This window comes from Dermacentor andersoni, chromosome 5, assembly GCF_023375885.2.
Source record: "Dermacentor andersoni chromosome 5, qqDerAnde1_hic_scaffold, whole genome shotgun sequence".
Lineage (NCBI taxonomy): Eukaryota > Metazoa > Arthropoda > Arachnida > Ixodida > Ixodidae > Dermacentor > Dermacentor andersoni.
The window spans coordinates 163,975,501-164,002,887 of NC_092818.1; the positions used below are offsets into that span (position 1 = coordinate 163,975,501).

General features: G+C 46.4%; 2 protein-coding genes and 1 long non-coding RNA gene across 4 annotated transcripts in view; all 3 read left to right on the forward strand.

Annotated features, from left to right (window-relative positions):
- The first annotated feature begins 778 nt into the window (after positions 1-778).
- LOC140218581 (uncharacterized) lies at positions 779-2,257 on the forward strand. Its single transcript, XM_072288383.1, has 3 exons — positions 779-856; positions 1,611-1,919; positions 2,024-2,257. Exons 1-3 carry the CDS (start codon positions 779-781, stop codon positions 2,255-2,257), a joined length of 621 nt encoding a protein of 206 aa, XP_072144484.1.
- A 5,178-nt stretch (positions 2,258-7,435) lies between these two features.
- LOC140218407 (uncharacterized) lies at positions 7,436-9,008 on the forward strand. The gene is made up of 2 exons (XR_011894667.1): positions 7,436-7,873; positions 8,769-9,008. It is a non-coding gene; the product is annotated as an uncharacterized lncRNA (long non-coding RNA).
- A 5,580-nt stretch (positions 9,009-14,588) lies between these two features.
- LOC126531553 (uncharacterized) overlaps positions 14,589-27,387 on the forward strand; it is a 44,896-nt gene continuing 32,097 nt past the window's right edge. Inside the window, exons 1-5 of one of the 2 annotated variants that reach the window (XM_050179117.3) lie at positions 14,590-15,572; positions 16,581-16,679; positions 17,814-17,869; positions 20,418-20,475; positions 24,443-26,446. In XM_050179117.3, the coding sequence (XP_050035074.2) occupies positions 20,427-20,475; positions 24,443-26,446 (2,053 nt within the window). In that variant the 5' untranslated portion in view covers positions 14,590-15,572; positions 16,581-16,679; positions 17,814-17,869; positions 20,418-20,426. Of the gene's footprint in view, positions 15,573-16,580; positions 16,680-17,813; positions 17,870-20,417; positions 20,476-24,442; positions 26,447-27,387 lie in introns of both variants that reach the window. The other variant, XM_055071244.2, reaches the window with a different exon arrangement.

Below are 27,387 nucleotides of genomic sequence, written 5' to 3' on the forward strand. Positions count from 1 at the left end.
GCAATTCTCGTCGATGCTCATGCTGGAGGTCGCGGCACAATGCAGTTGTGGACTGGGGAGGGATCTTTTCGCGAGGCGCCTGTGATTGGGATTGGGTTTATAGTAGAGACTGAGGTTCGGGTGAGTCTGAGGGAGATTTGCGCAGTGAAGGTGGCGGGCCCTCCGCCCAGCTTACCCTTTTAAGTCCGGCTGGGCCTTCGGGCGCTGCTAATGGTAGCTGTTGCGGTAGTGGTGGCGGCTTCTTCTTGGCCGGTAGTGGTGCCACTGGTGGTGGTGACGACGGTGGTGATGAGGATGATGATCAAGATGATGGGGGTACCCACTCGCGGTTCTCAGAACAGTCGCCAGGGCCTCGGCTCCGAGATCGCAACCGGGATCGGGACCGAGATCGGGATCGGGACTGCGATCGGCTTCGTCGCTCTCTAGATTAGGTTAAAGGACGATGCTGTTGCCGTTTTTGTTTCTCGAGTTCCTGGCACACTCGTTACTTGTTGGGTGGCTTTCGTGCCCGGACCGGACAGCTGGGATCGGTTGCCGGGTGATCCCCTTTGCACGTCAGGCACCGGGGCTGGCACTGGTGAGGTTCTGTGGTGGATGGGTTTTCAGTCTCACATGTGGTGCAGCGCTTGATGCTTGGCGTGGGGCAGACGTCCGCACGGTGGCCCATTGTAAGGCATATGCTGCACACCTGGGTCTTCGGGGTGTGTGTGTGTAGCATCGGTACTCGGCCCCATAATAACTAACGTAGCGCGGTACCTTGAGGCCAGCAAATGTAATGATGGCCGTGATTGTTCGCCCCATCATGCGAGCATGGAGGATTTCCACCCCAGATGCCAACAGGTGGTCTAAAAGTTCGGTTGGTGTAGTCCCTGTGTCGGGATAAATGATGATTCCTATGCAGGAATTATCGGAGGAGGCGATGTATGTTGAGATGGGGTAGCGATGCGGGCCAAGTGTAAGCGATGTCATCTTGTTAAGGCTGCTCGCTATTCTTTCGCTTAGCCTGCTGATGAGGGCGATGTTTTGAGCACGTTGAACACGTAGGTGAAGTTCGTCGACCTTTTGTTCCTTGAGGCGCGCCTCGATGCCGACGGCGCGAGTCAGATAGTGGCGAGGCCACTCACCGAACGTGAGACCGTTTCTCGGGCGCAGGATGACTTTCAAATCGTCAATGGGCAGAAGTGGGGGCCTCTGGGGTCATCGTGGTACAGTTTGGTTCGAATGCTGTGTCTCTTGGCGGCGGGCTGCTGGGTCAGACTTAGCGTCGGCGCGGCGTCCCCGCTGGCCGCGAGCGGTGAGTCATGATCCATCCGCCGGGCCTTCTGGTTATCCTTCTGTTGCTGGATCGTCGCCGTTGGTAGCTTCCACATACATGATCATGGTCAATGGGTGATCGCGGTGTTGGACAAGGTCGGCAGTCCCTGGACGCCGATTCTGACCACGCTGAGGCTTAGCTCGAGCACGACGGCTCAGAGACGCTGCGAGCGTCCCTGCTGAATCGGTACTGATCTTGACGTCGCCGTGGAAGGTCGCAGGAAGCGTCCGTTGTCGTGATCGGAATAGGGAGAGGAAGAGCGCGTGAGACGCTGTAGCGTCTGCTGCTGACGCAGGAGCTCCAAACCCTGCACGAGTTTCAGGCGGCTCTGAGGCGAGGGAAACGCCGCAGCGCACCAGGAGCAGACGGTGTAACGCCACAGATTCTCCGCAACCTGGCCGCCAGCGAGCAACAGCGCCTGCTCGAGTGCTTCAACGAGATCTGGCAGTCAGGGCAGGTGCAGCAGTCATGGCCAACAGCCATTGTGGCACCCATCCTCAAGGCCAGAAAACCGGCTAGGGAACTGTCATCCTATCGACCGGTCTCCCTCACCTCCGCTGCCTGCAAGGTGATGGAGGCCATGGCTCTGGCACGACTCGACTGGGTGGGCCGTGCTCGAGGCTTCCTGGCAGACCAACAGACGAGACGGGCTTCCGGCGGCGGCGGTGCACTGCGGACTCCATCGCTGACATGGTGTCCACCCTGGAGGACGCCAAGGCCGGCGGAGACCTCGTGATGCTCTTGCTGATCGACGTACAGGGTGCCTTCGACAGCCTCCCTGACGCAGTTGTCCAGCAGGGCCTGGACCTCCTCGGCATCTGTGGCAACCTGCGGGAGTTCCTCTCGTCGTTCCTGCACAATCACACCCTCAGGGTACGTGTGGGTCAATCGAAGAGCACCCCCGTCCAGTCGCTGCAGGCGTGCCACAGGGGTCAGTGGTGAGCCACTTCCTTTTCAACCTGGCCATGGCACGGTTGCCTGCTGCCCTGTCGATCGACCCTCACTTCCGCGTGCAGTCCTCAATCTACGCGGACGACATCGCCCTATGGGTGCGGGGACCACCGCAACACATCCGCAAGGCACGTGCGGCCCTACAGGGAGCCCTGGACACTGCGGCTGCCTACTTGTGCAGCATCGGCCTTACCATCTCGGCCAGGAAGACCGAGGCCTTGCTACTGCATCTCAGAGCATCAGCCCACCGCTCAGCTGCCCGGCTGCGCTTTGAGGGCGTGCAGAGTGGCTGCGCATTGACCATCGGTTGACCTGGCTGCCGGCTACCAAGGCTCTGTGCGCCCAGACGCTTCGTCTCCGCAAGGAGATCTCACAGCTCCTTGTCCATGGACAGGGCTGTACCACCAGGTGGGCCCTGCAGCTCTTTGAAGCTGCAGCCACTTCACGGCTACTGTATGCCCTCTCTCTTGTGGTGCTGCCCCCACCCCGCCTGCGGAAACTGGAGCTGCAGCACCGGTCAGCAATACGGCTGTCTTGCCGTTCCCCGAACGTCACAAGTGGCCGCCACTTTGGCTGAGCATGAGGCTGAGAAGTAATGACTGAGGCCTGGCCCCTGTCATTACTCTTCCTGCAACAGGGGCTACGACACATTGATCATCTACACCATGCCGCAGATGGTCAAGCACTCCTGACCCGCCTACGCTCCCCGCCAGCATCACACATGGGACGGCTATGTGGCCTCTATAAGGAAGTCATAGGTGACACGCCTGCAAACGCTGTACAGCCTCTCCCACCACATCAACCGCCAATCCCTATCTCGACGGAGCTGCCAGGTGTCTCGAAGAACCGTTCCCCAACATGTGCCCTACAGCAGACGGCAGCCTGTCTCCTCCAAGAGAGACTTGGGGACCACCTTCACATCTTCGTCGATGGATCCGTGATACCGGAGACGGGCTCATCCACAGCAGCCTGCGTTGCACCGGCCCTACAAAAGAGCAAGCTGTGCCGTCTCCCGGGACATGCAAGCTCTACCGCAGCAGAGCTAGCAGGACTCCACCTTGCCGTAGACCTACTGGCAGAGGAGCTACCAGCAACCCCGGGAGCCATCTTCTGCTACTCCAAGGCGGCGCTGCTCTGCCTGCAGAACCCTGACAGGGCTAGCCTTGGGGTTGCTCTGCTCTCTTCAACGCTGACGGCTCTTCAGGACGCAGCATGCTCACTATCCCTGCATTGGCTACCAGCACACGTGGGGATCCCGGGCAATGAAGAGGCGGACACTCTTGCAAAAACTGCCCACCACTCAAGCGTCCCCCTCAGCCATGCTGTAACGGCTGCAGACTTCTCGAGACACAGGCTGCGCCGACCCATCATCGCCTGCCACCCAGACCATCGGGTATCCCACGGTCTCTTTCACAGCATGGCCTCCTACGAAGCTGCTACGAAGTTGCTGCTCCGGCTGCGAGTTGGCTGCTACTGGACGACAGCCCGCCGGCACCGCCTTGGGAAAGCCACCTCGCCAGCCTGTGCTTCCTGTGGTGAACCAGAGACTCTGGAGCACCTCCTGCTGGTCTGCCCTGCTCACCTGCATCACCGCGGCCGACTTCTGCAGGAGTTCCACCGCCTGGGGTGTCCATGTTCACAACAGGAACATATCCTCTTCCCCTGTCGTAATCAGCTACCAGCCTTCCTAAGTGTCGTCGAGTACCTCGACTCGTCGGGGCTCTCGGTGAGACTGTAGGAAATTTCTACAAAGACGGATGGCCTAACGGCCCTCCCACCACCTCGGGCTTCCTGATCCGCCACTACTTCGCTACTGCTGTGTCACCTCCTATACGGTCTAGTTCCAGCCTACTCCTCCGGTCGAACCTACTGGGCCCTCCCGGCCGGGCTGCTCTGATGCTGCTAGGATGACCCTCTACCTTTCTCCCTCCTACCATCTCTCTCTTTTAATCCCATCTCCCCCACCCTGCTGGCGCTGAGCCGTGCTCGCGCATGGGTTGCAGAAGATAGTGCTAGCCTTTCCTCCTTCCCCACAAGAACGACTTCTCTAGCTCCAAACCTCACGTCCGCACACGGTGGTAGCTCCGAGTGGACTCCTATGCACAGCGAGCACCACGGCGTCGAAGCACTAACTGAAAGGGCTCGAACGCGGTCGCTATAGTATACGTTGATCTCGACGTTGCGACGTCTGTTGTGCCACAGGGAAAGCGCAAGTGCTAGACATGCAAAGAAACGCCGTGAGAGATAGTGATTTAAAGAATGAAATTACGCTAGATTCTGCAACCCCCTGAGTACACGCCGTGAACATGCGCAGCGAGCACCGCAGCGTCGAAGCACAAACGGAAAGAGCGCGAACGCAGTCGCCACATTGATCTCGACAGTGCCGCGCGTGGCGTGCCACAGGGAACGCGCCATTGCTACGCACGCAAAGAAGAGACCCCGCGAACGGCGAGAACCGCGGCGTCTAAGCGAAACGCTATACGCGAAGCCGAACTTCCTGCAGAAACATATATACGCGGTCTCTTGCGTGGGCCGATGTTTTGTTATTGTTTCGCACTTTTATTATCTCAGTCTGAGAAGATTTAACAACAAAAAAAGGCATGCGCTGTCGGTGTTCTGTTTGATGACATTTGTTTGTGGGCTGTCATACTAAATATTCTGAGGAATAACTTTGTAAAGAATGTAAGACGAAGTGTGAGCAACCTTAGTGATAGAAGGAACAACTTTAGTGCCATATATTCACCCTTTTCGCGGCGATCTCATGGGCGCTGCCATGTTTGATCACGTGGTGACGCGTCCATTGCTTGCCTCAACTGCATCCGCGTTTACAGCGGGTGTGTGTGACGCCAGTGCGGCTTAGCAAACTTCTGTTTCGGGAGATATCGTAGACGGTGACTGGGTGGACGACACGAAGCTTTGGTCACAGCTTCAGAGAACATGCAAAAGCGCTTTGTAAGCTGATTAAGCTATGTCCAAACGGCGCGAACAGCGTATATGGTGCTTGTTCTAAAAGCGAGGCTAAATATTTATTCTAAGCTATCCAAACTTTTCGCTCACGATTTGAATCAAAATCAGTGTGTTTTGCTCTTCGTTCTTTATTTGGCAAATATTTTGAAGCAGCGGCTTGTCACATTTCTAAGTCAGTAAATTTCCTTGGTGCGGTCACTATCTGATTATTTCTGCCTAATCACTCGTGGGTGTGCTCAGTTACGATAGATTTGTTCTTGCTGCGCGCAAGGCTTAAAACGTAGCCGTTTTGTGCATTGTAATACCTTGTAACAAAGATGTGTTATCGCTAGTAACTCGCTTACTCCTGTGGACCGTCACGAAACATTCAGCTTCGACCATTCTTGCGCTATCAGTGTAGTCCGTCATTTATTGTGCGTATGTGGTGCACATATTCAAGTCCAAGTTTTATTCGTCAAAGATGTCAGTTTTACAAAGAATAGTATACAAAATTAGCACTACACAGGGAGCCCCAAAGTTAGAAACTGTCAGTTGGACTCCCGTACATGAACAAAATGAAAAAGAAAAAAACGAGATACAGATCAAGCATTGGTTACGGTGACTTTACAGACAATTTGATAAAATAAGGAACAGTGCGAAAAAACAAGAAAATATAAAGCTGTTTAGTAAGACAAAAATTGCGAAGAAAACTTCTGTAATTAACAAGCAATGCAAATTTACAATACAATAAAAATAGGAGTAATATAAAGTTAACAATCGTGATCTATAAGTTACTTCGTAATACTGCACATAGAAATGGCGCGTTATTGAAACTTTTGTAAATACTAACACTACTAGGTTCTCTGAACTCGATAATCGTCTTTTACGTAAAGTGCGCACAATTTATGGAAAGTTCACTACCACATTTGCGGGAATAAAACTGGAATTCTATTCAACATGTCATTAAATCATCCCCCACAGAGCATACATTCAAGAATCACGTTAAGAAAGATATTATGCAGCAACTCTCTTCATCCTAACAACGGGCTTTTGTGATTGTAATCATAATTGACTTAGCTATTATACTACATGTTACCCTTACAAAAATCGGTTTGACCTTTCAGTCACTCATGAGTCACCTATCTGTCACCCCTGTCACCTATCTGTAGACTCGACCTTTCTGTAGACTAAGTCCGCAGAATGTCTGCAGACACCGTGCGGACTGCAAGTAGACTTGTCTGTAATATGCGTGCCCAGTGAGTGTGTGTGTAAATATGTATATGTATCTATATATACAGACATATTCTGAACCATGACATATTTTATAATTACGGTTGAATAGTTTTGACCTTTCAGTCACCCATGAGTCACCCACCAGTCACCTCCACGTAGACCTAGTCTGCAGAATGTCTGCAGACACCGTGTGGACTGCAAGTAGACTTGTCTGTAATATGCGTGCCCAGCGAGTGTGTGTGTGTGTGTAGATGTATACCTATATATAAACGCATATATATACATATTCTGAACCATGACACATTTTATAATTACGGTTCAATAGGTCTGACCTTTCAGTCACCCATGAGTCACCCACCAGTCACCTCCATGTAGAGCTAGTCTACAGATTGTCTGCATATTGTCTGCAGACACTGTGTGCACGGCAAGTAGGTAGACTTGTATGTAATATGCATGCCATATATATATATATATATATATATATATATATATATATATATATATATATATATATATATATATATATTCTACATGACACATTTTATAACAGTTAAATCGGCTTCACCTTTCAGCCACCCACGAATCACACCCGCACACAAGCACACACACACACAAACACACACACACACGTGTGCGCATCCTGAACCATGACACATTTTATCATTGCGCTCTGTTTTGCCATTTTAACATTTTGAAAACATTGTCACTGATTGCTACAAGAACAGTCTGATAATGGCAGTTATATAAATCAATTATTGAATACTAATTGAAATAAGGTAATTGTTACATAACGTACATTAAATGCAGCAGTTATACTATGGCTCGAACCGCAGCCTGAATTTAAGGACATATCTACCGCGCGACGCCGACACCATCCATCCGACCACCGACTGCGTGGTTGCTTTCGGCGCCGGCCCCCAGGAGGCGCTGGCCGCGAGCACCGGTAAAATTACGGGTGAGATTATTTTCCCGTCTTCACCTGCAGGGTCACCGACATGTCACGGCGTGCACGCGTGCACGCCATGTGCACGCCGCATTGACGGCGACCGATGAGGTAGTGTACATGCCGTGCCGAGAGGAATTGTGGCGATTTTTGTGTGTATTAATGATCCAAAACCCCTGTGACTGCATAACGTAGCTCTCAGTGTTTTTCGTGTGGTGTGCCGATGCCAATTATCGTAGTTATGACCCGGTCGCGCTTTCTTTGTTACCGGCTCATGAAAAGCCGATGGTACTCTCGCTGCGCTCGCATTCCATCACAGTGCGCGGAAGAATTTTTTGAAAGTTGTGCTATCACGTGCTGTAGTTCATCTGCAATTCTACGCTGTTGACGCCAAGGGCACCGTGCACCGACTGTCCTTCCTGCGGTACCTGTGCGATGCGGCAGCAGCTGTCACGGAGACTCGTTTACCGAGCACGCCTAGAAAGGTAAGTCCGGCGCGTACGCGCATTCTTGTGGTGCGTGAAGTGTGCATTTCTGTACGGATAACAAGATGATTAGTAACGTGACAAAAATGATCGTGCTTTTCGAATGTTCGTTCTTGTCGCAGGGCGCATTTAGGGAACAGTTTGATGAAAATTGCCCTAAAACGTGATGTTGCCAAAATCTATCGATTATTTGCTTTCTGCTGTGAAGTTTCCTTGCGCCGGGGACTGTTTGATTTGAATAGGCGCAAAAATTCAAGCAGGGAAAGTTACTATTTCTGTACGTAATTTTTCAGCGAGAAATCGCATAGCCATTTCTAGAGGTACGTCGATTTGTCGTCTTCACAGCTAACGGCTGCGCGAGATGGCACCCGATTGCTGTGTACGACGCATGGCCAGATTTTAGCTTGTATGCAAGTTCTTTTATTTTATAGTGTCTTCAGACAGCCTGTATTTCTTGCGTTGGGTGTCATGTGTTTTCGTGTATTTGTAAATGGTTCCGAGATTTCAACAACAGTATCTATCTTTAATGGAAAAAATTGTTTTCTCACCTGAAAAAGAGGGAGTCTGTTCTTTTTCAATGCATCGTCCTTTGGGGCAGGGCTTTGTTGCACCGCATAAATAAATTAGGTTTTCGAACGCTTATCATGTGTTAACGAGTTTTCTGCTTGTGCAATTCGCATTTGACTTGGTACAGACGTGCGTTTGTGTGAAGTTTTTTATAGTAGATTCATGTTTGCTCCAGTTCCATTTACATATTAACTGCCTGTAATGTAATAATCGGGTATTTGTGCAACCATGCAGCTTCATGTAGCTGTTTGTACGAGACGTTTCACAATGTCACAAGTTTACAGTTTCAGCAGGGCTTACAGTAAACTGAACATTTCTTCTTGTTTAGGGATGTCAGGATTTTGTGAGCCAGAGGAATCTACACCACTTGGGAGCCTGCGGCACTTCTGCAGGCTGAACAGCGCGTCAAAGCATCTGATTTGCATGCTGCGACAAGGTGTGTGCAAGACGGTCACTGCCACACACATGAGATGTCGGTACTCACTACTTCATTCCTTGGAAGCGATATTCTTGGTCCCAACCAAGCAGCCCGGAAGAAATCGGAGACAAATAAAATGTGCAAAGAATACTATTGCGTCTGTTATTTTATTGCATGCATGCATGCCAGTTCCCCATAGTGGGGCTACAGAAATTCTCTCTAATGTCTGCCTAAATGCTGTAATCCTGTGACCACAATCTCGACAGACTTTCTGCAGAAATGCTGTATCCTGCAGCTACACAGATTGAGCAGACTTTCTGCAGAAAGGGTGTACGAATTGGGCGCTGGGAGGTGACAGGGGGTGACAGAAAGTCTGTCACCTGTCTTCAGATATTCTGCATCCCGGGTGACTCGGGGTATGCAGAATTTCTGCAGAAAGGGTGTACCAATTGGGCGCTGAGAGGTGACAGGGGGTGACAGAAAGTCTGTCACCTGTCTTCAGATATTCTGCATCCCGGGTGACTCGGGGTATGCAGAATTTCTGCAGCAAGTCTGCAATGATTTTTGTAAGGGTTAACTGAAAGAGCTGATGAAAAGGATGAATGTTTAAACTGCAATAAGGTGGCGTTGCATTGGATAGGAACTGACTGAAGGTCATGAGACGAAGCGCCTGATTCTGCAGGCGTTGAAATTGGCTGAGGTGGGCGAGGTATGTATTTCCCCAGGCTGATACGCAGTAAGATAGATGGCTGTGGATGTGTGCATGATAAAGGGAATGGATAATGTGCGGCTGAAAATATGAGCGGGTTTTCATTATGGCGCGTATTCCAAAAGAAATCTTACGGACAAGTGACTGCGCATGAAGATTGAATTCCAGATACCTGTCTAAAACTACGCCAAGAAACTTTGTGCTATCAGACATTGGTATTAAGTTGTTTTCAAGACACACAGATATAGATTTCGAAATTAGTGTCGGGAAGGAATGAAAAACAATAAAAACCGTTTTTAGCGGATTGATGCACAACATGTTCTTTCGACACCATGAAGTTATATTATGTAGATCAACATTAACATTTCGCTATAGCTCGTCGACGTCATTAGCGCGAGTAAAATAGTCGTGTCGTGTGCATATAGTATACAGTCGGTAGTGGTCAGAATATTAGGTAGGGCGTTAATAAATAGTAGAAACAGCAGCGGGCCAAGGACTGAGCCCTGAGCCCTGATATATGGGCTTAGCAAATGAGAGTTTGCCGTCAATCTGAACAACTTGAGTACGATTGGTTAGGTAGCTAGAAATAAGCTGAAGTGGCGGGCCAGTTATGCCGTAAGATTCAAGTTTATGTATTAGAACTTTGTGATTAATGGGTGTCAAAAGCTTTTGTTAAATATATAAATACACTTCCAACCAGCAAGCCTTCGTCGATTGCCTTATTGACTTTATCGGTGCAAGTTAGAAGCGCAAGTTCAGTTGAGCAACCCTGCCGAAAGCCATACTGTTCAGGTGATCGTAGATTAAATTTTGCTAGGTAGGATGATAAATGTGCATGAACTAGTCGTTCAATTATTTTACTGAGAAAATGAAAGAATACAAATAGGCCTGTAGTTATTCAGGAGTTCACTACTGCCTTTTTTTGTAAACAGGTGTTATTTTACCAACTTTCAGAGAACTGGGAAATATGCCTGCTTTAAACATTTTGTTATTTTGTTAGCAATATGTGCTATGATAGGAGACAGTTCATTAGAAAGTAACTTGATACGAGATGGGTGAACAGAGTCTAGGCCAGGTCCAGTAGACCTAAGCGAAGATATAACATGAAGAACTTCCTTTGCATTCGTAGGTCGCAAGTAGAAAGAATGAAGATGACGAGGCAATGTCGGTAACGGGGGATCTGTTTGAGAATCGCAAGTACTACTAAAATACTCACTTAAGGCATCGCGATATCAGCTGGGTGGAAGTATGTTTGTGTCTCAGTTTTTATTTTTGTTAAATTCTCACGCCATTTATTATTTAAGAACTCGTTGATGACCTGCCAGTTGCGCCTCGTATTATTGCCATTATTCAAAATCTTGTTCTGAAAGTAATCTCGTTTAGCACATTTAAGTGCGGCTGCTAGTGTGTTAGAATATTTTTTGAAACGAGGTTTAAGTTCACACTTAAATGGCTCACAAATGACCCTTTTGTGGAGCCGATTTTTCTTCAATATACATCGAAGTAGCGCTCTCGTGACCCAAGGTTTTGGACGGGAACTAAAGAAACGAGGTATGATAGATGTAGTAGTGCATTCATAAATGCAGCGTGTAATTTCAACCAAGAACAACTGATAAGCCCCTTCAGCGCAAGATTCACACAGTACTGCGGTCCAGTCATTTGACTGTATCATACAGATAAATTTTTGAGAGTCAAAATGTACTTTCTCTTTCTTTTCAGTCGATTTAGAATTTTCTGTACCTAAAGTCAAAAATACAGGGTAGTGGTCGGTTATGCTGTACTCGATGACTCCTGCTGTATAATCTGTAGTAAAGTTGGTTAATACGTGATCAATTAACGTATTAGATCCTGCCGTGTCACATCTAGTTGGAGACGTAATTAAAGAAGCAAGGCCATATAGATAAGAAAACACCCGAGATAATCAGAACATGATGGAATATTAGGGTCGATAATGTTTATGTTGATGTCTCGGCAAATAATAACATTTTTGTTTTCGTTCGCAACAGTGTGCAACAACTTTTCAAACTGTACACAAAACTCAGAGTATGACGATGATGGTGAACGATAAATACACGCTAACACTGTGTTCCGGCCATCAATTGAAAGAACACTGATCAAATTCTAACCATATAGACTCGCAGAGCAAATTAGAAAAGGCAAGATCGTTGCGACGTTTGTATGGCAAGGACGATTTAATAAATATGGCAGATCCACCGCCACGTGGCGTAGCACGATAGCAGTACTCGCATTGTACTCTGGTAGAGCATATAAATTTCTATCGTCCAGTGACAACCATGTCTCAGATAGACAGATAAAAGAGAAGTTGTGATTAATTACAGAAAGAAATACTATTAGGCTGTCATAGTTTTTTTTCGTAGACTACGAATATTAAAGTGTATCAGCGATAACTTGGGAGTTTCATCACAGAAATATTTGTTAAGATCCTGACAAGAAAACATTCTTGCGCAGGCTTAAGATATGCAGCCGCAAACACTAGTAAGCTAAGCGAAAACAGTAAGATCACCCGCACTAGAGATACGATAGACACGGCTGTCGTCTGTCTTTCGCGCCTTGATTACGCAGTGGTCTGTCCAGAGGCGTTTCCAGCCTCTTGCTTTTTTCAGTTCAGGAGCTTGTGCGAACAGCCGCTTTCTTTCTTGCTTGAGATGTTCGTTTACATATAAGGGCTTCTGATCCTTTTGTGAAAAACCAAGAGTCGCAGAGGCCAAGCGAGCCTTGAGTGCCTTTTCCACGATCTGATTTTTTGTTTCTTTAGCGGGAGCACAAGCGTGCAATAATATTTGTTTCTTTTTTTTGGCTGGTACACGATGTGCAGTATCGACATCCTCAGGAGCGATTTTGCATCCTATAGCATCACCGGTAGACTGAACAACCGCAAGGCAGCTTTCACCTTTGGTTGCAGGGACACCTCTTATTTCTACGTTATTTAGTCGGGAGTACTGTGCGAGTTCAGAAACCCTGCGTGCCAAGTGGCCATTTTCCTCTTTCAGAGCCCTATTTTCAACAGCAATATCGGTATTCTGCTTCTTAACCGTCTCGAAAACTTCATTGAAGATGTTAAGGCTGTCACGCATTGGTCAGCATTGTGTAAACAGCACGCAATTTGGCAGCAGCGGCAGCGGTATACACAGAGAAAAATATGGTTGGAAAGCAAAGGGAAAAAAAAAGACCAACCTGTGGCAGAAGTAGGAGTATAGATTAGCGACTTGCTCGCGACCGCAACCGCTGCTGCCAAAAGCGAGAGACAGCGCCAACGATGCCTGCTTATATGTTTGAACTTGGCCGGTAGAGGGCAGACGCAGCATTTTAACCAGTAACCTAGGTATGTAACCTGTCTTGTCCGCATTTCCTTTGTTTAACGCGGCGATCCCGGTACTTACCAGTAACGAACGGCATGCGCTTTATCAGCATCACATAGCATTCCCGACAGGAAAGTAGCGGGCGCGGCGTTTTCACGAAAGGAAATGCAAGCAAGGCAGATGACGATTATCGTTGTGTGACAGAGATACAACCCAAAGGGTGTAACTTTGCCTAAGAGTGTACGACAGGAAACGGCGCTACTCCCTTTGTCATTGTTTAACAAGCGGTACTCAATCTTACCGACGTTCCGAGGCTGAAACACTTTCTGTGAAAATTAGCGGTACAAGGCTGGCGGATGAGCAAATTTCTGTATCCTCGAAGAAAGCTGTACATCTCTAAGGGCCGGTAACACGTACGGACAGTTGCAGCAACGGTCCGCGAACTTGGCTACACAGATTTATTCCATTCCTTGATATGCCAGTCACTATTTTTGCAGCCAACTACTGCACACGTCTTCAATCCACAAGATCCGACCCGGCATGATTAGAGCACAGTGCGTTAGCGAAAACTCAGTTGCATTTCCGACAGCTGATCGCACGAAGTGGAAGCTGTAATGATTTCGTATTCGTGCGCTTTCGCCATGGCTGCCGCTGAGGCAACGTGCGGCGCGCCGCCAAAAGCGCCATCTCGTTTCTCTAGAACAAACTGCTCGGCGTAGAGGGTCATGAATGCTTCGCGGCCTCAAATACTGCCGATACGAAGAGCTGGCCAGTTTGTTTGCAGGTATTAGAAAAAAAAAAGCCGGCAGATCTCACGCCCTGTGGGAATCGATGTTACGCGAAGCAGTGTGCGGGGAAGCCTACCAAGTAAACGAAACGACCATGAGAGCTCCAAGACGTAGTCGACTGTTTCATGACCTACATGACACGCATGTCATGACACGCATGTCATGACATTCATGTCACAACCTGACGTTTCTGTTCGTCATACACTCTTGTCATACTATGCCAATTTTGGTTCGTACTAAGACGTAGGCAGCTGTTTGATGACCTACATGACACGCATGTCATGGCATTCATGTCATAATGTATCATTTATGTTCGTTATACCCTCTTGTCGTATTATGCCAATTTTGGTACATACCAAGTTAACGAAACGACCATAAGAGCACCAAGATGTAGGCGGCTGTTTCGTGGCCTACACGACACGCATGTAACGACATTCACACCATGACCGATCATTTATGATAGTCATAGACGCTTGTCATACTACGCCAGTTTTGGTACATACCAAGACGTAGGCGGCTGTTCCATGACTTACATGACACGCTTGTCTTGACCTTGCATTTATGTTCGTCATACACTTTGTCATACTATGCCAATTTTGGTACGTACCAAGACGTAGGCGGATGTTTCGTGACCTACATGACACGCATACCATGGTATTCATGCCATAACCTCTCATTTATGTTCGTCATAAATTCTTGTCATGCTATGCCAATTTTGGTACCTACCAAGTTAACGAAACGACCATGAGAGCACCAAGACGTAGGTGGCACTGTTTCATTACCTACATGACCCACATGTCACGATATTCAAGTCATGACAAATCATTTATCTTCGTCATACACTCTTGTCATATTGTGCCAATATTGGTACATATATTAACGAAACGGTCATGAGAGCACCAAGACGTTGGAGGCTAGATGGATACTGTCAAAGGGGCGAATGTTCGCCAAGAAATGCTTCGCATTTAAAAAAGGAACTTAAATAGGGGAATGAGGATGACGAGGGGACATAGTAGAGAGAGAGAGAGAGAGACAGCAGAAAGGCGAAAGGCTGGGAGGTTAACCAGATGGGAAGATCCGGTTTGCTACCCTACACTGGGGAGAGAGGGGGGGAGGTAAAGTGATAGCAAAGCAGAGATGAAAGAAAGGAGCATAGACATACATATATATCATTGTATATAAATACATCACAATTTATAAATACTGTCACTGTCGGTCACTGTCACCGCATACCGTCACCGCACAGCCGAGTAGCACTTGCAGCACTATAAACATCTGTTGAGGCTACATGCAGCCGCTCGTCCAATTCTGTTGCCCTTAGAAAGGGCAGATAGTAGGTTGCAATTGCACACACGGATTTGACGGGCCCGTTCACAACCTTGACTCTAGGTCTGTGTTAACTGAAAATTCTGCGAGTGCCTTGATGGCTTAGTTCGTTAGTATTACGTGTGAACACTAGGAGCTTTCCACCCTCCCAGGGAAGGGAGGAGGAAAGCCCCGGCTTCCATGGGTAACGGCTTCCATGGGTAAAATGAAAGCTTTCCGCCTATGTTTATCAATAAGTATTTGTTAGAAAAAAAAAAAAATAAGCTGATGATGTCTTTTTTAAAGAAGAACGAGAAGTGCTGTGAATTCTTCAAAAACAAGAAAACATAACACGCTAGGACTTAAATACACGACACAAGACAGAATCAGAGACGACAAGAAATGCAACTGAGCTTACGAAATTATAAAGTTTCGCAAAGGTTGCTTTTCCCACCAGACATAAAGAGCGAACGCAGTCAGCGGTATACGTGGCGCCCTCTGTTATCCAGCAGGCGAAGTAAACTAGCAATTTGGCGAGTACCAGCGGCACCGACCAGGGTAGCCTACGATTGGTAGTGACCTTGTTTGGCATGTAAGTTGACTGCTTATTCTCTTGTTTACGTCGTAGTTGAAATTATCTGTGACTAGCGAGATCATCAAAAGTGTGAAGCCGAATCTGCAAGTTTGTCTGTCGATTTACCGCTTTCCTGCAGCCAATTAGGCCTTTCCTTGTGTGTCGGTGGTCGTTGCCCTATATTGATGTAGTGCCGTCAATATTGGATAGCCCGTGAAGTAGCCCTCAGGCGTCTTAATGAGCTGTGGGTAGACACTGTAGACACCAAAGTGAAGCGACATCTTTCACTGCTTTGATTTGCGTGCTCACGGAAGAACAAATAAAGTAGATGACCACTGTGAAAAACATGATAAAATGTAAATCAACGAAGATGCCATGTATGCCTCTTAGGATTTTATTAATAGTCACCAACTGGTGCCTTAGCGGTCGCTCCTTAATACTTATTCAGAGAATAGATGAGACATTGAAGAAATCGGGAACAACGATGGATGCTGCCCAAGCGATGCCGTACGTGCGACTCTTTCTTTGGAAGCCTTGAACCGCATCGCAAGGTTTTTCCGGGCAAGGCTCTTGGTGACTGAGTGCGGCGGGAAGAAGTGCGACGAGTCTTCGCTACTCGGCGGTGCTCTTATGCGTGGTTCTAAAGTAAAACTTGTTAGGAAGGTTACATAGGCGTTTGTGCGGTGTGCAAAACGAGACCTTGGCAATGTGCCGCGCTCTGAACGTGCCAAAGCTCGTGCGCAGTGACGATTTCGTGTTCATAGTGTTTTGCGATAATTCGTCGCCTGTAGGGTTCGTGCAGAGTATGCTGCAGATGCCTAGTAAATGTGCACACACCGCGAACGCTTACGCAATGTAAGACATCTGGGGAACACTGCAGACTGCACACAGACTACATGCTGTAGTATTGCTTGTTCGGTTGATGGCTGTCCAACGGCTTGTTGAGCAATGATAACATGTGCACATGCGCACATCGCTCTTGTCAGCGGTATGTAGTCGTCGTAACGTGTCACCTGATGGTTTCAGATGAGTGTGCCCGCCTGCTGCCGCTACCTGTCGCCGCAAAAATGAAAAGACCAGGAAGGTGACACAATGACATCTGCTATCCTTGGAAGATAGCTTGAGGTAACCCATCTTATGTCTTCGAAATTGAATGCTAAACTGTGTGTTTCATTGTGTTGCTGTTGACATGGCCAGGTATTTTCACACCTCCACTGCATTGTTCACGGTCTGACTTTTTGTTGCACTTTCTGATTGTTTCCGTACATGTGTCAAACTCTTACAGAAATGGCCATAGTTATCATGTCATGAAAGTTGCATTTTAACACACACAGGTAGAGGAATAGATAATGCACTAAATTACATTTTGCAAAATGTATGATGAGCTCTGTCACTATCATTCAATATTATGTCCACCTAACCTGATCGTAGGGTCGAATTATCCAGGGCTGTGCAAATGGCAGTGCCTGGATGGCACTACTTGGGCAGTGCCACTGTGGTCATTGGCAGGCCAAGAATGCAGGAGGAACTCCTTTCACTGAAATAAAGTGACTTGTCACTATTGTGCTGCGATTGACCTCTGTGTCTTACCACTCTCAGAAAATAGTTCCCTTGCAGTTCAAATAGGCACATAGGTTATGTGCCACAGTTTTCAGCAACAAAGAACACACCATGTCCAGGCACGAGCAGCAAAGATCAGAAAGTATGGGTAAAATACAGTCCAGGGTATAAACGCATGCACAATATTTAGAGTACACTGAAAACGGATTAAAAAGGGGCCTGTCTGACCTCCCCCAACTTCAAGAGAGCCTCATTGCCTATAGCTCAGAAGGTACAGCATGGAACATTTATGATCGTACTAATTCAATGTACTTGTAACTAATCCTTTTACAGACAGGTGTATATGTCATATATCATGAACACCATAAATACATGCTTCCACGACTTGCAGTATGACAGCATCTGAGCAAGAAAAGGTGCAGTTGAGAATACGTAGGCAAAGGAAAATCCAGATGAGGTAATTCCATGGTGCATGTGTACATGGCTTCGAGAGCCATTTCCCACTGCGTTCTTGACCTGTCATCAAATGTTGATGTGGGTATCTTCAGTCTTCCTTCTTTGTATACTGAAACTCTCAATACAAGAAATGCGAGCAGTGCCTTTCTCAGTAGCAATTCAGTTCTGTATAGATGCTTTCACACAGTTTCTTAAAGTCCATAGGACAAGTTTTCTGGCACATGATGACTACTTTCATTTCAGGGCTTATTCTTGACTGGGAGGTGCTGTCTCGCTCGTCAGAAGGAGGCAATCCTTAGGTGAGGCACACTGGGAATACATGAGCATGTGCACTTTCTGGATTGGCTGCTTTCTTCTCTTGCGAACCTAGCACTCAAGGCAGGACATCGCAAAAGGCGCACTGCAGGGAAGCACCGTTGGCCGTGTATAGGTCATTGCTGCTCAGTAAAAGTATATGGAAATTTTTCAGCATCTCGTATGAGGCAGTCACACAGGCAACAAGACACTTTCATGGACAACTGAAACACATACACGAGGCATCTAACATTGGGACGCACTACACAAGGGTGGCACTGCCATCAGGAGGAAGGCATTGTTTGTCCAGGTCACAAAATGTGGAGGGTGTTGTCCTGTGTGCACTGGCAGCAGTGTTAATTTTAGAGCTGTTGTAGTAATGGGCACAACAATTTTTATTTTCCTGCGTGGTAGCTGATCACATGCCAGGTTAATTGACCTCTTTGCTTGTGGCTTTGATTCCTGTGTTGGTGGTGCATCTGCGTGTCGACTCCTGCATCGCAGCAGCTGCATCTAACGCAGCTCTAGCAATGCTTGCTTGTTCACTGTACTTTTGTTCTATCATTCACACACACCTCATTATGAGCTAGAAACGTTTTGGTGATGATAAGGGCTTGTCTAAAGTAAGTGACTTGCCATGGTGACTCAGTGTCTGGAGTGTTCTGCTACTGAACATGAGATCGGTTCTTTGATTCCAGGCCCCAGCGGTTGTATTGACAGGGGCGGAATGCAATAACGCTCATGCACTCTGCTTCGTGTACATGTTAAAAGAATCTTAGTGAAGTTACACCATTGCCAGTTTAGAGGCCCATCTAACCTGCATCGATACTTGCTAATACATACAACGCATGGTAGTTTCGTCTCTTATGATATGCCACTTATCTGTCGCTGTGCTTCAAGTCATTGACTTGCCCTCTCTCTGCAATCTGCTAACCTCCTGGTTAGCTAAGCTGCTAGAGTGACTACCCCACAAAATTGTTAGTGCCAAGTTCGATCCCTGGACCAAAACAGATTTTTCTTCCAACTGCAAAGCTTTCTTTCTGAGAAACCAGTTTGGGTTTCCTATGTAGCTTCTTGCTATACCTGGAAGGATGACAATTTCTCCTTTTCATGCCACTAAATATTATAACTACCAAAAAGCTTTTATCAACAGAACCGTGCATGGAATTAGAAGTATTTATCAACTTCTAGAAGTTAAATTGAGCAAAATCTTGGTTTGCAACAAATAGTTGGTTGTTAATTGTGGAAGGCACAAAATGGGACTAAAGCAAAGGGACAGAATTGTAGTCTGTGAGCGGGGAAGTCTAGGTATTGATGGTCCAGCTAAAAATCACTTTTTACTTTGCTCAAAAGCTTAGTACACATTATCTTCCACAATTTAGCTTGCATACTTAACTGCTTCAACCTTTGTTGTAAGTTCTCTGCAGTCTCCTTGCCCTCATATGTGACTACGCCAACTTTGATGAAGAAACTATCCTTCAGTACAGAAATAACAACTAACAACTAGCTCTGAAACATGCAAGTGAGAAACAATTTAATTGACTTAATTAAGATTTACTGCTGAATAGTAGCACAGAGTAGAAAAAGTATGTTACTCCTTCCCTTACCTTTCTTGAAGCCATTCAATCATAAATGCATGCCTCTTGTTGAAGGTAAACTTTGGGGGTTCTTATGCATTCTTTGAATCTTATTTGACCTCTCTATTCGCACCTACCTTGCCACCGCACTCACATTTAGATGGGGGTAAAATGACAAAAAAACACAAAAAAAAGCCTGTGTACCGTGCATTGGGCATACGTTAAAGAACCCCAGGTGGTCAAAATTAATCCGGAGTCCCTCACTACGGCATGCTTCATAATCAAATGTGGTTTTCGCATGTAAAACCTCAGAATTTAATTTAATTTAGTCACAGCTACTTTCTTTATCAGTGAGATCACTGTACTGCCGTGGTTGGACTTACTACAAGCGCGTGACTTGCAGAGCAGCCAGTACCGCAGAGCGTTGGCCGCTGAGACAGCACTCAAGGTTGGCATGTGGCCATTGTCTACAGGTGCTGCACGTATGGTCATAATGATGACTCTGACCCGGTGGCCAACGCTCTGCGATGCTGGTAGCTTCACAAGCCATGCACTCGTATGTTTCGGTAAAGTCTGACGATGGCCGTACAGTACCACATTGAGTATGATTTGCTTTTTAAAAATAGAAATTGAATACTCCTGCATGTTTGTGTTGAACAGTGGGTCCATTTTAGTTTTCTGCTGTGACCTCATTAGTGGTGCTGAAAGTAGGCAACAGTGCAGAATAACTACTCCCTGTGTGTGATGTGATTGTCCCTAGAAAAGTCATATAATGTGTACAGGATTCAGTGTAATGTTGCCTTGCAATCCTCTGACTTCTGACAATCCTGAGTTTCATGGTTTTGTCTGAGGTACTGGTGTAAAATACTACTAATATTAAATGTAGGCAGGTTATGTGTTTGCTTGTTGTGTGTCTATAGTTGGTCTGTGCTATGTTACATTATCGCTTGTTCATGCTTTTTCTTTTCTCTTGCAGGCAAGGAAAATGAATAATCGAGAAATGCTTGCAAAAACGGTCCTCAACAATGTGTCCTGTGAGTTTTGTTTCTTTCTTTGCAAACATTAGAGGTTTGTTATCAACAGCTTCAGTGCTCTAAAAGTCACTGTGCGACATGCACTTCACAGGCATGTTAGCAGAAGGAAGTGTATGGTCATGACGTTAAGTGATAATGTTGGCTGGTTGTATACTTCATGTCCCAGGTCCACAGGTTTGTCACACTGGAGCAATCCTCATAGAAACGAGGATTCACATCTCAGCTCCTTTCACAGTGTAAAGGGACACTAAAGAGGAACATTGTTTACTAAAATTGATGAGCTATTTCTTCAAAACTCCGTGTCATTCATTTGCTGAGAAATGTTGATGGAACATCTGTGCTACCCTCTATGGCTATAAATTCTCCCGAGAGATAAAGATCTGTTAACTTTTATAGGAAGGTCAACAAACTTCCTAAATGAAAGGGAAACATTTATGGTTAGAGTTTCATGAGCAAACCACAGCATTGATGACATCAGTACAGATTTCACTATACCTTTGTGTGTTTCAGCGGCTTTTGTGCAGAAAATGTGCTTAAAAATTGCTAGTTTGAATATTTGCATAGCTTTAAATACAGTGTAAACATACTTAAAGGGCCCCTCACCAGGTCTGGCTATTTTGAGCTGACAAACGCAGAGCATACATTGCACTGTAATGATTGTGTCTGCAAAGTATTACATCGCTACGCGCCGCGGGAAGACCTTACATTTCAAACCAAACACAGTTGTCCCTTCTCCTCGCCGCTGCTACTCTCCTAGCCGAAGGATGACGTACATGTACTAGTGCGCCTACGTACACGTATTTGCACTGTGATGTCGCTTGTGGTGACACATGACTTCGAGAATTATTCAAGGCAACATCTGTTATTTGTGTAATATGTTGCTTCAATAGACGAATTAAAGCTTAGAGAAATAATAAAACACACAAACTGAATGTCTGCATGTTTTTGTTTTATTTCGCACTGCAGCAAGAGGGATGTACTTCTGTTTCGTCTCCTTGTTCCCACGTCGTGCAGTCCCACATGCAGACACCGAAACTGTTATTTTCTACTGTGTTCCAGCGTGAGATCATGCTCTGTGATCCACTTGGGTCTGCCTCGGCATTCGTGTAGCACTGAATTATAGTGCTAGTCAGGTGTCCTCGTGCACAGTGCACAAAATGGTGCACTGCGAGAAGCGAGATGATCAGAACAGCTCGCGCGTAATGCAGTCAGTGGAAGTGCGCGATGCTGCAAAAACAAAACAAAACAAAAAAAAAAACAAGGAGAAAAAGAAAAATTAAGGCGGGGCCCGTGAAGTAGGTGTCATGCGATCCTTGAGGTTTTGTATGGGAGAACGCAGGAAAGGAATTTTGCTTGCGGAGGCTAGACGGGGCAAGTGGAGAGAGTGTCTCGCTTGACAGTGGAGCTCTGCTCCTGCAGTATTTCTATCTCCGCTATTAATGCGCTGATTTGAAAAATTTTTGCAGCAGAATGCTCCCTAGAGGACATGTAAAAACTTCCAGCGTATAACCAAAATTTGCTGTGGGGCCTGATGACTGGCCATTTAAAGAACAGATGTATGACCAGTACCGAGTGAATACTACTGAAATCCATGTAGTCGCAGGGAAGTAATACGGGAATATCAAAGTGGCATCACCATCATCCATAATGAGTTTTGTGTCTGTTCTGGCTGGCCAAGCCTCTGCACATGGTCAGATTAACCTTTTTAGAATCGTAGCAGTGTAATCTACCTTTTAATTATATGTCTCTTGAGTGCCCACTTGAGCCATCTTGTTCACATTTTTCACATGTTTTTGTGCATTTGGTTGACGTAGGACACTCATAGAGGCCTCTAGGAGAGGCATTCTTTCTGGAGTGGGCTGAAAAGAAGCTTGTGATGAATAGTATTTCAAGTAGAAAAACACAGTTTTGATCTGTACACTTTGTAATGGCAACATTTTTTTTCCCGATAATTTGCAGTTATGATTCACCATCACAAACAGCACCCAAGAGCCTTAGTTCCAACTGGCAATAACTGCCGTATCACTATTTAGCAGTTATATCGTTGGATTCACTAACATTTGCCTCAACACATAGGGAGACTATTGAAAGACAACAAGCTGAAGTGTGCAAGATCATAGCATACCACACTGATATTTGATGCACTCAAGCATATTATGCAGTGTTATTTCTGCTAGGTTTTTTTAAAATCCTATTTGCTAAGCATTAATTACTCTGCTTCTCTTTACTTTACTGTTGGATCCACTCATGTAAATACTTGAAGTACCGTATTTACTCGCATAATGATCGCACTTCTTTGTAAAAAAATTGACTCAAATTCAGGTGTGCGATCATTACGCGGGTTAAATTTCCCGCAAAAAGAAAGAAAATTTCATCTGGCATTTGCTACGGAATGACAACAGGTCAACAAATGTGCAGCTGCCGCTGTATGTAGTGCGGGACACCAAAAAAATGGTGGCCGGCAGAGCAAGCCGAACGCGCCGCACGCGATTTTTTTTCTTCACGTGAGTACATTACGTGCATTCAAACAGTTTCTTCCTTATCGGTAATGAATAATATTGGCAAGTTTGCGGCAATAACGTAGCCATGTCGACTTTGAGGGGACAGAAACAGATGGGCGCACTTAGCTGCCAGTGACATAGGAACACATGGCGGGCATGCTGCGGAAACTGCGGCATTTGTCTTCACCACTATCCTAATATGACACATTTCTGCTAAGGGTTGGCGAATATCTTAGCTGCGTTACAAATGTCGGCGAATGATTAGGGTACACTTCTAATGTATCAGTGTAAACGTGGCTGCTGTCATTGCCGCTCGCGATTTGTTGCGTGCCCAGGAATGCAGACAAGAAGAATCAAAAGACGCCTTTTTTGTTGTTTTTATTGACCACAACCATTATAAAGCCTACACATAATAAAGGCAAGTTTGGTTCTAGCTTCTTTTTTTTTTGTCATAGAAGTGCAGAAAGTGATGAAAGGAATGAAATGGGACATCTGCTTAAGAATGTTTGGTGCGTGCAGACCGCTTGGTTTGTCATGAAGAGTCGTTCGCATAGCAGTCGACAGATGGTGAGCGCGATCATTATTAGCTAGACTTGGCACGTGACATATCGCTTCGGCAAGTTCGGGGTGCAATCATTACACGGGAAGTAAAAAAATAGAATTTTGACGACAAAATTTAGGGGTACGATCATTAAACGAGTGCGATCATTATGCGAGTAAATACGGTAATTGAGGTAGTGCAGCTGAAACAATTGCAACTTTCTTGCTTCTTTCTTTTTTTTCATTTCACAGGAGTTAAAACAAAAACAAATGGAATGCATATTTTGGCATCTTTGCCATTCCATAGCACTTTAGCTATGCACACATAATTAATTTTACCACTAATTGATGCCATCATTCATCCCATTGCAAGGATACATGCCCTTGAGCAACATTTTCTTCTTTTATAACATCTGGAATTATCTGGAATTACATAAAGCAGCAGCTTTCCATTTAGTTTTGTTTCTGTGGTAACCGAAAGTCACTTGCAGTGCATTCTGCTGTATTGCATAGATAATATTATTGAATAATATTGTTGAAATTATTTGATAATAATATTGAATAGAATCGTCCTGTCAGTAGCTATGTCATTTGGCAGCTGAGCACAAGTTCGCGGGTTTTGATTTCTGGCTGCTGAAGCCACATTTCAATGGAGGCAGAATGCAAACATCTTGTGCACTTAGATTTAATGCATGTTAAAGGACCTTAGCTAATGAAAAAAAATCTGGAGCCCCCCTCTGCAGCGTTTCTCACAGCCCCAACGTTACTTTTGGGTGTTAGACCCCACATATCAGTCAGTCAATCATCCTGTCATTAAGGCTTGTGTTGATTACAGCGACCTCCTTTCTACTTGATGTGTGATGATACCCATTCATGAAAGTCTGTTCATGCAATTAACCTTGCTGTGTTTCTTGTTTGTTGTGCAGCAAGACAAGTTACAAGTCGCCCTGAGCATCGCCTGCCACCTTCTGGCACTTCATTTTCAAGCACACCTGTTCCAACTCAGTTGACTCGGAATAGTCACGTGACTGTCACGTTGGATGGCACATCAAGCGCACGAAACTTGTTGCAACAACATACTCGACCATACTTTGACTCACTTCTTCGACGTCAGCTGAACAAATCTGCCATGGGCCCAGCAGCAGCAGTAGGAGCACCATCAGCAGCATCCAGCAAGGGCCAGCCATTAGCCCCTGAGAGGAGTCTGCTTGCCCAGCACTTAGCTCAGAGAAATAGTGAGCCAAATGGTGTGGAGCTAGCCCCCACTGAAAGAGTGCGTGTATTGAAAACATCGGGTGGGACAGTAACAGTGCGCTCGCTCAGCCCTGTGGCTGTGCCCATCAGGGTACATGCAGAACAAGCCAGAGCACCTTATAGCACATTGCAGACTGAACCACCTAGGGCACCTCCCCGTAGCATAGAGCATGGTGTTGCCAGTGTCCCCTTGCAGAGGAGAGCACCACCATCATCGCCCATCGTAAGTGCACCTGTTGCGGTACCACGCAGAATATTGCCCAAGCCCGTGCATAGCCTGGCCTTCATGGCCAATGGGAGCCGTACACATCAGAATTCATCCGTGGTCTCTGTTCAGGATGCAACCTCGAGAGTGAGGTATGTGGATGCGCCTGTTCATGCCAGTCCAAATGACGTAATCACTGGTCTGAAGAATATGGCGGTAGTTCACCCTCAGGTACGACCTGCCATGTCTGTTAAGCCCATCGCTGCTGATGAATTAGCCAAAGATATGCAGCTGTCAAAGACAACCCTTCAAAATATGGCCGCCAGCGTGGCACAGAAAATGACACAGTCAAGCACCACAGAAGTAGCTTCTGCTGCTGAGCACAGGACCCTTTTAGAGCCAAACCGTGTCGTGCCAGTGTCAATCCAGCGAAGTGTTCCCGAACCTGTACAGCGTGTAGGAGAAGATGAAGGCAGGAAGTCGAAAATGATCATTGTGGACCTCACAGAACCCACAGAAACTTCTCCAGCAGCTAAGCAGGATTCATCAGCCATGAGCGCACGAGCTGAGATGAGGTTGTCAACGCCTCCTACTGCGACAGATGAACCGCTTCAGTTGGAGGCGGGTTGCCTCCAAGTGCCATCGGGCCTCAAAGTGGACTTTATCAACTTAGACGACTTGTTAATAGGCGACCTAAGCTATCTAGCCAAGTACTTTGGCCTGAGCATACTGGAGCCCCTGTCTATGGATGATATCGCCAACAAGGGACTGTCAGAGTGGATAGATATCGCGGATGAAGCCGAGGTGGAAAGGACATTTGTAGAGTTGAAGGCCCTAAATGGGAGCTCTGGTCAGCATCTTTGCTGGGCTAATCAAATGACACCAGAAAGTTCAGACGTTGCGTATCCCATTATAGTTCCTGAATATGAAGAGCTTACCACTAGCCTCCCAGCTGATGTCACAAAATCTGCATCAACAACAACAGTGGAAACAGCTGATGGAAAGGCTTCCCCTGCAGGAGCTAGCCGCAGTCCAAGGGGCACCAAGGAAGGCACAGCCAAGAGCCCTCTCATCTTGATCATCAAGAAGGGAGCCAACAGCAGTGCTTCAAGTCCAGCATGGCAACTGTCTCCATGCAAGAGTAGCACTGCAAAGGAGGAAAAAGAGGAGTCCAAGATGCTTTTCTGCAATGCACTGAACCTACTGCCAAGTTCGGGGGAACAGCTGAAGAAGATGCGCAAGGGCAAGTCGGCCCGTGCACTGGCTGTGCTGAAAGACAAAGTGATGTCGGAGTACCTCAAGAACCACTTCGTGCCACTGAACCGTGTGCAGGGCATGTACCGGTATTTGTTCAAGAAGGGCCACTTACGGGAGGGCAAGCTGACATATGCCTGTGAGGTTTATCGGAACCTGCGAAGCCGAGAGAACCGGCCAAGGGCGTCTCTGGTCATGTCACGGTATGACGATGAGGGTGAGTCACTTGAGCTATGGTGTGCAGACATTCTGGTCTGTTCAATTGCTGAACACTAGCACATGTAAAGTTTAAGTAATGTGAATAATATGCTTACAAGTGCTGGGGAAGGTCTCTGGATCTAGCCATGCTTTTTTTCCGGAGGCTAGCTTTTTCAAGTTTGCTGCCATCCTTTGGGCCCCACATTAGCTAGATTCCGTGATCTAGTAGATTTTGGTGTGGCTGAGGTACTATGGTTGGCATTGCTGTGTTACACTTCTGGCAAAGGCGTTCATTGTGCCGCTTCATGAAACTTAAGCTGGGTATGCACCTTTTACAGAGGTTAGTTTGCAGAGTAAAAGAGAAAGTGCTACCAGCTACAATGCCGTGTGAGTCTATTGCTCGCGTTCTGAATGCAGCCAAGTACCTTAATTGCTTCAAGAAGGCAATGGGCTTGTTGTGCCAACTATTGACTGTATAGGCTAGCATGTTGTGCATATGAAGCAGAATTGCACACCAGAAAAAGTATCTTCCGACACTATGCGATCTTCACATACCCTGCAGCACCAAGAATGAGTGAAGTTCGTGTGTTGTGCGGACAGTGCCCTATAAGTGGTGGTACTGGTCATGATTAACAGCTATCTACAATATCAATAAACTATTGTATATTGTAGGTGACTGGGTATTTTTAATGTTTAGCTACTCAGCTTTGAAAAGAGATGTTTAACCACAGCGGGGACCTTATGGTTTAGCATCCGCCTCGTATTCAGGAGGTATTGGGTTCAAATCTCGATGTCACTGGAAACCCACAGGATTTTCTAATTAGTAGAGATGCCCCCATGCCTGATGTTTAGCTTATCTTCTCAAAAGCATCCCTAAAGAGATTTCTAGGAGGAGTCTCTGGATGCTCCTTGCTCGTTCACTGTTAGCCTTTGTGCAGAGCATCCACCGCGATTGTGGGA

Bases quoted from the DNA above. Each gene is read 5' to 3' on its own strand.
- LOC140218581 (XM_072288383.1), top strand. From the start codon at position 779: ATGGCCGTGATTGTTCGCCCCATCATGCGAGCATGGAGGATTTCCACC. The intron at 857-1,610 runs GTTGGTGTAGTC...CTGCTGACGCAG, and splicing joins ACAGGTGGTCTAAAAGTTCG to GAGCTCCAAACCCTGCACGA. The intron at 1,920-2,023 runs GTGGGCCGTGCT...TCCACCCTGGAG, and splicing joins CTCTGGCACGACTCGACTGG to GACGCCAAGGCCGGCGGAGA.